Genomic DNA, 12,390 nt, shown 5'->3' with positions numbered 1-12,390 from the left:
CTATGATAAATTTTAATGAAAATTTAGGTTTTAAATTTTTATTAAAATTGTTAAAATTGGGATATTTTTTTTTTTACATTTATTCTATACCAAGAAAATAAAATTATTTGTTTTAAATAAAAAAAGTGTGTTACACCTTATATCACTCTACCAAAAGTATTTAATTAGCAGAACATTTGTACGAAATAAATAAGGATAGGTAAATTTATTTCCAGGATGGTAATAAATTTCTCAAAAAGGTTCAGAATTTTCCGCCGAAATTCAGAAGTGATCAAATAAATTCTTCCGACGTTAAGAAAATTCTCCAATAATCTCTAATTAAAAATTATTTTAGCCTTATTTATTGCGTCCTTATTTTTTTTTTTCAATACTTATGATCATAAGAAAAAAAAAAAAAAAAAAAAAAAAGTTTAAAGTCTCATAATGGGTGGAAAAATAAGTAAATAAGTTAACAAGTAAGTAAGTAAGTAAGGTTTACATGTTCAATAATGACAAGATCATAAGAATTTTACTCTACAAGTAAAAAAAAAAACCAGAGTTGGGGAAGAAAAGAAAAGTTTAGCTCTGGGCAATGCGCAGCAACGAGTCTGCATTGCAACTTGGTTAGTTAATGCGTATATATATTTGCAAGGAAGGAAGGGAAAATTTTCTCGACGACTTCGAGACTATTAAAATCTTTAAAGAGAAGAAGCGCTAGCGGCCAGACTCGTTTGTTATAATTCGTCGGTACCGAGACAATAATTTCGAATTTAGATTAAAAAAGTAAATAAAAGCGAAAGTTTTATTCGCGAAGAAAGTAAATTTATTATTATTATTATTTTTTTTTTTTTTTTTCAAAGGAATTGGCGGAAATTGGAATGTGGAAAATTAACATTTAAATATTAATAGGATAATTTCTACACACGATTTGCGGAAGTGAGGCCCGAAAATGTAGCGTACTACATTATTCACGTCACGCGCGCGAATGGAAGCGCATGAGAGTCGGAAGAATATTCCCAAGTTGATCTATCTTTCCTTGGGGATTTCCGCGGCCGTACCGGAGACTGCGTGTGTGCAGGCCGGAAATTTAAGGGGCTTGAAAAGGCCAACCCATATATAATATTATACCAGATGGAATGTACTTACCGCTTTAGCATTCTGGGCTGCTATTGTATCCGAGTACTGTATCAAGGCTTGGAACGTACCTGCGAATTAATAATTCAATTTTGCTTTTTTTTTTTAATGATTCTTTACGAAGAATTAGACTCATTTATAATACAATTATTAAATTTATCCTAATTTCTTTGCAATAATAATTAAGTTAAAATTGATTTATTGTGACTCAATGAGACCCGAAGGTGATATTTTAATTATATTATCAGAGTGGGAGGAAAGTTTAAGTAAATATTCAATTTCATCGATAATTAATTGCAGTTATAAATATTTATATTTATATAGTTTCGCCTTAATTAATAAAAATGTAATATTAATGATAAAATAAAATATAGAGGCTCTAAATCATAGTGTCAGCTTTCAACGGCAATTTAAACAAGTTTAACTCGATAGAAAACTTTTTTGTAAGTTCTTTCCAGTGCAAAACTTTATAAAATTCTTTTGTTAACTAATTATTTGCATTGAAAAAAAAATTCTATCTTATTGTAAAAAAAATTTGCTGAGTTTTGAAATAAAAGAGGTTTGAATGATAAAAAAAAAAAAAAAAAAAATACTTACTATTTTTAGTGAAGGTGACAATTTTTAATACTTTTCCGAAGCGCGTGAATATCTGAAATAGAAAAACAAAAATAAAATTAAGCTTTCAATTGAATATTAATTCCAGTATTAACGGTAGTTTTAAATCTGCGCTATGAATAAGATATAAGATATTAAAACGCGGAGAGATTATTCTTGCAATTGTGCCGGTCGTTGATGGAAAACGGGTTGATTATGCATGACAGACAAGGGGTGGAAATTATGTACGTACAGTGAAGCTGCTCGAATGGATCAACCGAACGTTCGGAGCCAGAACTAAACTGACCTCTCTTTTAACCTTCCAAAATCCCTTCCAGCCCTTTCATATTACATATACGCGGTATAAATAACCCGGTGTGCTCTTATTGCAAGCTCCCGCGAATAAAATCATAGAGAGTAATTAAACAGTGGCGTAATGAGTGGAGTTAAAAACACAATTACCAAACATATCGTATATTTATTCGCCGGAATAATAGCATCTATGTAACTTTAGTATCTGTTTTATTATTTTTGTTTGTTGTTTGTTCTGTATATTAAATTATAAAAATTTTAAATAAAAAGAAAATTTTCAACAAATTTTTTTTATTAACATTTTTTAATGCAAATATTTTTATTTAATTTAAGGAATTAAATTTATTTTTAGAGTTTAAAAATTTTTTTTCTTAAATAAATTTTATTTTTAAATCCACACAAAATACGCACTTTATAAAATTACGCGAGTTGTTTGGATTTTTTAGATACTATTTGATGCCTTGTATTAATCAATAGCTTACAATCAGTATTAACGTTTCCCAAAGGTACGAATCCTTTGTAAATATACTAATGGAATATGAATTAATTCAACAAGATGAAATTACTGTTGATAACAAAAAGTTGGTTTAAACACCGAAAATATGAAGTATAAAGATGTAATATAAAGTCAACATACACGAATTGATATATGTTTGTATATTTACGTATTGTGTATATTTACGATAGATATGTAGAAATGTCCGTTTCACTTTTAGTATTGTCATTTGGAGCATCCAATTATATCAGTATGTGTGTTTTTAATTGACGCTCTGGCAAATAAAGCCAGTCATTAGTGATATTGCCCGTTATTATCGCAACCGTTATATTGAGAGTGACTTGAAAAGTTTATCCTACGTATACATTTCACGGTGAAAAACAAGCTCAAAATATAATAATAAAAACATTTATATCCAGGTGAAAAATACCCAGACCGAAGCTTTTAAAATGATATTAAATAACAGATGTTTTAGTTTTTTTTTATTTGTATTTTTCATTTATTTTCTGTTATTTTTGCGGTTACAGATAAAAAATATTAGCAAAAAGTAAACCGATTTTCCATCAGCATTATATTGTCAGAAAATATAAAACAATATTTGGTGACGTTGAATTCACGTGCGGGCGAAATCAAAGTGCTTAACCGTCATTCCGGCGATGACGTGCTAATAAATCGAATTCAATGATAATTTTCAATATTCATCGGTCAACCGCGAGTTTAAGCTCCGCGTGTATTAATCAAGTGACTGTCGATTATGTAATTTAAATATTGTTATTCCAAAAACCGTAATAACAATAATAATAATAAATTCATCTATCTGTAAATTGAATTCATTTACTAATATTTATGCATATACGTATCAAATTATTAAACAGAATAAAATAACAACAATGAAGAATTACTAATGAAAATCACGGTCACAATGTGTTGTAACAAACAACACCACTAAAATCCGAATAAAATTGGCAGTAGCCAAGCTGCAGACCAAAATTGAGTAACCGACAGTCCAGACTTTTTGCGTTTTCGTTCCATTTGTTCTTAAAAGCACATACAGTGAGTACAGAGCGACGGTTTCAATCCCCTGGGAAATCATCTTGCTACAACTGAAAAACTTGCACGGTCCCAACCAAAGGATTCGGTGTATTTTTTTCTTCCTTCTGCACTACTTTTTGCGATGCATCACCGATCATTATAACTCAGACAGGTTATGGGCCCAAGCCAAAAAAAGTTAAATATAAAAAGACCGTAAAGCTTACACGCCCCTTAAGCTAAAATATTTTATTCTGGCATGGTTTTATCGTGTCATTTTGCTTCCAACCGGGTAGCGTGCTCTTTGTTTGCCGGACATGGACGCTCAAACTGCTATCTATGCATCTCTAGTCAGTATCTTTGTTTGTATGTGTGATGAGATGGAAAAGTATAAGCTGGCACAAAATAGAAAGGACGGGGTAGAAGATGCTCGCTCAAGAATTTTTCACTCTACCTCCGTAAAATCGAAGAGAGCCAACGGCACGCGAGCAATCTTCTCTGGGCTCGATAGCTTCCTGTCGGAGCGTTCCCTCTCATTTCCTATCCGAAACTACTGCTCAGTTTTCTTCGGTCTAACCTTCTTTTCTTTTATATTCTTTCTCTTCTTCTCCGTTGACCGGCTCTTGATATTTTCATCGGTATCCTACGCGGGGTATCATCCTCGGAAAAATCCATCCGGATCTCGATATAATACACCGCTATATCCTTTTCATCCCTAGTCATTCAATCGAAAATTAATTGTGCTATTTTATTTATATCTCAGCGAAAAGCTTCGGTCAAGTGAAGCCAATGGACTTAATCTTTTTTGTTGCTCTACAAGGAAAAACATATATAATGATAATAATAAAATGAAAATACTTTACTCGATTTTCCGCTCCACGGCTTAAGGATTTTGGATCATCAGAAATTGGTTTTTAAAAATTACCGACTATCCATCTAATCTTGCAGAGCACTAAGTCATGAATGTTCTTTAGACTTTTGATGGATTTTTTATTTTTATTAAAATTATCCTTTAGTAGTCTCTATTTTCTGACATTTTCAATTCCAATGTAGACTTTTGAAAATAATATTGCTACTCCAGGATCAATTAACAAGAATTTAATATAAAATTTAACATAAAAAATTTACAGTCTCTAAAAAATTATAAAAATTCAGGTCAAGACCTTTTTCCCCTTCCCCTTCCCCTTAAAAAAATAAAAATTTTTTACTTTTTCTCAAACTAACCCGTGAATGAAGGATTGCAAGTAAAGAAAGGATTGACAGTAAGCAGAACAAAGAGAACTAGAACTAACAGAGAAGAGAAGGGGGGACGGATTTGTAAAATAATCGACTCCTGGGGATTAAGTTTGTGGGTACGCGCTGCACGTACACGCCACAAATTACGTCAATGTCGTCGTTGGTTATTGATTGCAGCAACAGTTATTAATTTGTGTGAGTATGTGCAGTGTGTTCAATTATCGACATGGCTCTCTCCCGAGCCATCAAGCACTTGGGTCTAATGCTATAACGCCCTGATGTACAATAACAATGCCAATACAATTCCATCAATTTGACGTACGATATACAGATACACACTCGTACTAAATGGGAATGGTTTAAATATGCGCAAAGATTTTACAGTCATTCACTTTATTCAAATTATGAGATCTGATGATAATCATCATGATAATGGTGGCAGAGTCCATTTAGTTTGTCAAGAGAGGGAACAACTAGAACGATCGAACCGATACATCGTGTATGTGTAGATCGTCGTAACACGAGACCAATCCATTAATCATGTAGAGCACGAGTTATGTGTGATTAATGCTACATATTGATGCTACATCACTTACTCTCTAATACACGGTCAATCGTTTAATACTTGGCTTTCTGTAGCATTGTGTTGTCGTCTAACCTTATCACACTTTTATGGATAATACCTTTCGACTTTTCTTTACATTGTAAACTGTTATAGCGATAATAATAATAATAATAACAATAATGATAATGATAATAGTGATGATAATAACAATGACGAGCAACCTCAGCTTACAATGGTCTCAGTATAATATGTAGAGAGAGAAAAATGCCGGAAAGGCGGAGAACGAGTCATTGGAAAATCAATATAGTTTTATTTTAATACTTATAGTTTGTCACACTTGACAACTTTTTTCAATGAACGTGTCCCAGTTAAAGTTAAATTATAATCGAGCGTTTTTAATTAATCCGTCCTGGTGGTTAAAAAAATATTATTCGAGGGGATTGAATTTATAGTTGGCTAAATAAATATTATGGTGGAGAGAAAATAAATTTTATAAATTAATGCTGGTTAAAAGTTCTCATAGGTTACGACCTATCGGAAAGGAAAATGTCAGTGTAAAAATAAAATCTAGCTTTGATGCATTAAATTTTAAAACCATTTCTCAAGTGGTTCGAGAGCTTCAAGTTATCGGATTAATTCTTCGTAAGGTTTGGTTTAAGAATCTTCTAAATTCGAGGGTTTGTTAGTTTAAGTTTGGTGTTATGTTTGATTTTTTTTAGTTTACACGTTAAAGATTTATGTTAATAGTTAATTGAAAAAAAAAAATTTTTTTTTACTTTAAAACATAATTAAAAAATTTTATTGTAATTTTAAAAACATTTGCATAATTTTAAAAAATATTTGCACTAATTATTGTAAAAAAAGATGGAGAATTTATTGACAAATATAATATTAAATAAATAATTTTGAGATCGTAGAAATAATTCACCGTATGAATTTATTTTAAAATTTTGAATAAATAATGATAAGTCTGTTATCGATCGAAATTGTTAAAAATGAAGTAAGAGATTATTTATTAAAGCTCGTTTGATTATTTAATTTGATTGGATGTAGAGCGAGAAGAAAAAAATATACAGGAAAATAAAAAAAACAAGGAGGATTAATAATAAATATGAGCAAACTGGTCTGGGGACGAAGATAGAGATGAGGAGAGTATAGCACATGAGGATTTTACCAAATAATTCAAGTTCCCTAGTAGAGACCAGCAGCAGCAGCAGAGCCGAACTCTCGGAGTGATCGATAATTGCGGATCGGTGTCGAGGGGATCCGCCGCGGCAATAACGATTACCACGAGTAATGTCTTGTCGTAAATTGAGTAAGGAGCACCCCGTGTAATATCAATCAATATGTCGTGTTTATGTGCTCCTTACTTAAATATTATTGCGCGATAATCTTTACAGAGTTGTCAATTGCCCTGATATTTATCTAAAACTTAATTTCTAGACCCTCGATTTTCGTTTTAACGATACAATACTTCCCGCCAGATTTATCCGCGAGTAGTCCCAGGTGGTGCGACCAGAGAAACTCCTTTTCTTGTTAGTGTCACTTTATTTCACGCGAATCTAACCACGAGGGAAGCTTTGAGTTATAAACGCCACCTAACAGTCTATCTGTATCACTTAGATTATGTTATATATTTTATATTTTGTATTTTATACCGTATGTTATAACTTTTCCATAACCGTTGAAAGCCATTGTATTAAGTTAGTGGTCGTATTTCCTTCAAACGTCAACAAACTGTCAAAGTTTGTTAGTTCGGACCCTCAAAAAGCTTCTGATCGAAAAAAGGAAAAAAAAAATATTTAATGGCTGTAAAGTAATAAAAAATCAGGTGAAGCAAAAAATTATTTAACTTTTTGATGATTTAGTCCGGTAGCCGCGGATAAAAAATATAATAATATAAGTGAAACAGTAAAAGTTACTTTTGGCTTTTCATCGTGAGTTTGTTAGTTATTGTCAAGTTTGCAGAGTGAAAACCCTGATCAGGGCTTCGCCTCAGCACCTTCTTTGCTTGAGTTGTCGAAAGAGAATAAGAGAAGGAGAATAAGAATAATAAATATAAAAAGAAGCCCGTTCGGAGGTTTTTCGAGCACGGAGAGTGCGCAACCAAGCTTGAAGTGATCGTAAAAGTTGGATATCGGAGATTCGAAAAGCAAATAAGAGAGTAACTGGAGAAGGCGATAGAACTTGCGCTTAAGACAAGTAGATGTTAAAAAATAGTAAAAAATCTTTTTAAAATCCCAATAAAAGGAAAGCCAAAAAAAAAATATAATGCACAAGTACTTCATTTCCAAGTTTAAAATTCACAATTAAGACTCGCGTTTCGATAAAGAAAAACGACCAGGAAATAAATTCCGTCTTAGCGTTACTTTCCTTGTATTTTATTTTATTGAAGAAGCTCATCGTTGACTCAACTTGGCCTCATTTAACCGTGGCTAAGTTATTTCCCCTGCAGTCTACATATTATACCTAACGAGAAAGGCTTGCCGCAGCTTCTCCTTGAGGACTGCTGACTGCCGACTGCATTGGTGCGAGTTACAAAGGAAAGAGGGGAAGGACGTACGAACCACCTCAGAAGCATCTTCTGGTAATAATAATGCCACGGCAGTCACAGGACAGAACAAGTTTAAGTGGGATTAGAAATTCCCGTCGATATTACCGACCACAGCTGCAGACCCCAGCTAGTGTACTTCTGTCATCCACCGTAGTACCACATGCGGTACTTTCACTCTACAGTGTCTATGTAAGTAGTACGAGTAGCTTTATGGTCGTACTATATACCGCCCGCCAGTAGCTTACGTTCCAGTCCTTTGATTATTTATTTAATTTTCAATAGAAATTAAGAAACTCCTTCAAAAAAAATTTTTCATGTTGCCACATCAGGTTGTATGATAATAAAAAATATAATTTTTAATTCAAAGGGAAAAAAATTCTCCAAAAGAGTTGAAAAAAAAAAATTACTTAGACTTTAAAACTCAACTCTCTTGTAAGGAGAAGGTTCAGCGATTATGCGCCACCTGTCGGATACTTTTAGCACTACTTTGATTAAAAAATTAGACATAGGTATAAATGACCGTATCCCAACATTTTTTCACGAGATTTCAGCAATTAAAGGTGTGATTTTGGTCTGTTATTAAGTTCTACAAATTATGGGATGGAGGTCGTGTAAAAGGTACTGGTAGTTTATAAATAAATGAATAAATAGGGAAAAAAGCATTTTGTCATGTCTGAGCTAAGCCTGATTATCCGGCTGAGAAAAAAATAATAAAAAGGCCACTGCGAGAGTTAAGTGTACTTGAGGGAGGTACTTTGGATGTTGATATTAATGTAGGATCATCCTTGATCTCAAGAGACTAAAACTATAACTTGAGTCTCTTTATTTTTCCCCATCGAGTGATGTACAATCTAATAGTTGACTATCTAATATCGCTAATGTTCTTCTCTCTTTAGCCATTAAAGTCCGCTCTTCGGGTGGTTTATGCTGGGGTAAGTAGTCTCGGTATCAGGATCGGTTGGTGAAAAAGGAGTAGTGACATTTTGTTTGATTGTGGTACGTCCTTACCGTAAAACTGGTTGCGGTGCAAGGGATCAGCTTGTAGTGCAGTCTACCGGAGAATAGCGTTATATTATGTAGAGCAAGAGATGAGGAAACGACGTAACGGGGAGAAAAGCGATGGGTGGTTAAAAATTCATGGACCACTCAACTCAAACCGGAAGCAACCTCATTCCACATCCACATCTATGTCTCTCTTTGTCATTATCTTCATTTTTGTCTATCTAACGGGTCTTTCTTTATAGTTTCGCGATCCTCGCACTCCGCTGACCTCCCTCGGGAGTCAGGCCGCTGTGAGTTCCGTTCGACGTCCCTAATGACGACCGGGTACTCTGTCTCTGTTTCTCTTGATACACTACCCCAAACTCGAGCACTATTTTCAGACAAATTGTGTTGGCTTTCACTCGGAACTTTGGTGGGAAAATTTACTGGGCACTCTACTTGAGCTAGTCATTTGCCACTCTTAGAATCGGTTCACTAATTTTTATGGGCTTGTACTATTTTAAGGAAATGTCAGGAAATCCACCAGACACCTGATCATTTTTTTTTTTTTTTTATTATTTTAAATAGAAGTATTGATTAATGCTAGTTGTCAAGACTGATATTTTTCTGTCTAATTTTAAAAGTAAAGAACAGAATAATTGATATAATTATAATTAGAAAAAAAGAAACAAACTTGATAAAGAATGTCCAAAGAAATAGGGTAGATCATGTGCTCAATGATGACCCTGAGCACGGTGTTGGGTCCTCCTTGAGTTTCACCAGGACTCTGGATATTCTGGCCTTGAGCCGCCTGCAGTGCTACTTGCGTGTTAGAGTTCTGTAAAATAAATTCTAATGTTAATCACTTTACCCATTAAAAAAACTATAAATAAATAATAAAAAAAGGAACTTATATTTTGTATATATATGTATATTTAAATACAAACATTAATGAAAGAAAAAAGAGTTATCGTCACGCTACATGGTAGCAATTGTACACCCGGATGTTTTTCAGATATACGATAATTTTAATTCATGAATATTTTATTAATTGTTTTTAATAATTTACTAATGGCCTATAAATATTAATAATCTCAAATACCACCGAGATTTCTGTGAGTTATATTATTCAACCCTTTAACCTAAATATAAAAATCATTCGCTTTTAATACATAATGCACCTAATAGTTATAAATACTGTTGTCATAATGAACAACTAATGTTAACTATGGATAATGTCAATCCGTGAGCACGACCTACATATAAATATACATATATGTATAGAAGTAGCGTCAATAAATTATATCAATATTGTTGCAGTGATAATTGCATGCGCGATATATACACGCGAGCGAACGAGCGTCAGGTGCGTCCACCGGCAGTTATAACGCCACTTCGTGTAGTTCTATATATATTTATTTATAGGGTATATGTACATAACTATGTATGTTTGCACTGGGAGTCTATTTATGTGTTGTTCACTCATACTTTGATGAAAGTAGTTAACGAGATAGCTGGCTATTTTTTTCAATTTTACTTCTCCTTTATGACCTGACGCGTAAGGAGTAAAGTTTTGTATGTGTAGAAAAAAAAAGAGAGGGGAAGAAAGAGCTCACATATCTTAGTTTAACTTACACTTATGCTCTTATACACTTACTCTCATGCTCTTATACTTATGCCGGTAGATAGGTATATATGGAGGTAATTCCTTGCTAGTACGCTCGTAACACTTTTACGACTTAGTCACTAGGCTCCAGTTATTCTAGATTCTAGCGGGCGGGTCACTGATGAAATTTCTCAAAGTTTGTTGGGTACATAAACTTTAGATTTTTTTTTTATATTTATTTTTATTATTTTTTCAATTTTAACATCACAACTTTTGTCGATTGTCTGGAATTTTTTATGAGATGAGGAATATTCAAAGGTAAGGATCGTCATTTTACGAGGGTTACTTACTTCACTTCACTAGGAATCCAGTAAGTTAATTTCGAAGTTGGAATAATTCTCCGCGGATTCGTGATTCATGAAATCTGAGCCCAAACGGGGAGGAATTATTGCTAGGGGTAGAAATAATATGGATATTTTTGGGATTATTCAAAATTATGGAGTTTAATTTTGAATAAATAAATGAACGGATGCGTGACATAAATATGGACCCGTAAAATATACAAGCGTGTAAAAGTAAAACTCAAGTTATTAATATTAAATTGAAAAATTATGTAATTAAAAAAGCTTGTAATATTTATGCAAACGAAACGGCGATTAAAAATTGAATTACCAATACTCCCGACCTATATACATATTTTTATATTTATTGTCTGGGCAGTTACCCAGCAACGTTGGTGATATGACGAATTAAAAAGAGTCTAGTGTGGAGCTGATTTCATTTAGACTTTCTCAATTTATATTCTAATTTACTTAACCCATCACGGAAAATTTTATTTTTTTTTTTTTAATTTTATTTTTTTACTTCTTTTCTTAAACTGTAAAAAATCAGAAGTAAATTTTATCTGCAAAGTAACTAAAAAATACAATAGAGAGAATTTATAAAAAAATACTACTTATAAAAAAAAAAAAAAAAAAAAAAAAAAAAAAAAAATTTGATGCAATTGTTTTACAATATTGAAATTTTTTTTTAATATCAAACTAAGAAAAAAAAAATTATATCAATTTCAAAATCTCTTTTTATTTGATAAAAATAATAATGAATTCAATACTTCAAGTGAATTTTACCCTGAAAGGATTAAATCAATTAAAAATCATCCATTACGATTCACTGCAAATTTTTTACAGCATAATATCGACTAATTTTTTGATTAATTAATTAAAAAAAAAAATCACTTCACAAAAATTTTTTTACTACTCATATAAAGAAAATCCTAGTTAATAAATTCTACCAGAGGGATTATGTCAATTAAAAATCATCCACCCGCAGTTTTTATCGTTTATTTGCACCTACACACATTTATATTTATTTACAAAGTTGTGCAGTTAAGAAGCATTGTCCAGGACAGGTAAAAAGTATAACAAAATTCTTCTCAATCTCTTTTTGGCACGAAATTCTTCCGCAGTTTCGCTGCCAGAGAATTTAAATGAGTAGGTCGTTTAAACTATTACATACTGAAAAAGTTGTGAGCATTCTGATTATCATAATGATTATTTAGCATAGTATACAGTCAATAAGACAGCATAGACATTTAGAAACTCGAAGGAGAACGAAAGAACCCTTTGAGCCCATATCAGTGTGGCTAAAAGCTGGCGACTAACCGGAATAGTCACCAGTAGTTTTCAGTTTCCAGTCATCTACATTCCATGGAAGCTTTTGATGGGCTGGTTCGGTCTACACGATTGTTAGATGCCAGAGCCATTATACCACGTGATTCCCGTACGAAAGACCGAGCTTTTAACGGCTCCCTTGCCACACACAAAATCCTAACACTCTATGCGATCTTACCCACTCACTCATTCACCTTCGTTTATTCTCTCCTCAAACTCATACTCGTCCTACTT

The 12,390-nt window shown here is 32.7% G+C and overlaps 1 protein-coding gene across 13 annotated transcripts in view; it reads right to left on the bottom strand.

Annotated features, from left to right (window-relative positions):
- Positions 1-12,390, bottom strand: part of Heph (polypyrimidine tract-binding protein 1 heph) — a 166,498-nt gene that overhangs the window by 9,786 nt on the left and 144,322 nt on the right. For all 13 annotated transcript variants that reach the window (XM_074241073.1, XM_074241074.1, XM_074241063.1 and 10 more), the window contains 3 exons: positions 9,575-9,718; positions 1,711-1,762; positions 1,126-1,184 (listed from right to left, as the gene is read on the bottom strand). In XM_074241073.1, coding sequence (XP_074097174.1) covers positions 1,126-1,184; positions 1,711-1,762; positions 9,575-9,718 — 255 coding nt within the window. The remainder of the gene's footprint in view (positions 1-1,125; positions 1,185-1,710; positions 1,763-9,574; positions 9,719-12,390) is intronic.

This window comes from Cotesia typhae, unplaced genomic scaffold (assembly GCF_013202065.1).
Source record: "Cotesia typhae breed Kobodo isofemale line unplaced genomic scaffold, CoteBio_Ctyphae contig_33, whole genome shotgun sequence".
Lineage (NCBI taxonomy): Eukaryota > Metazoa > Arthropoda > Insecta > Hymenoptera > Braconidae > Cotesia > Cotesia typhae.
The sequence above is the reverse complement of the archived record's forward strand: the minus strand, read 5'-3'. Positions and strand labels throughout refer to the sequence as shown.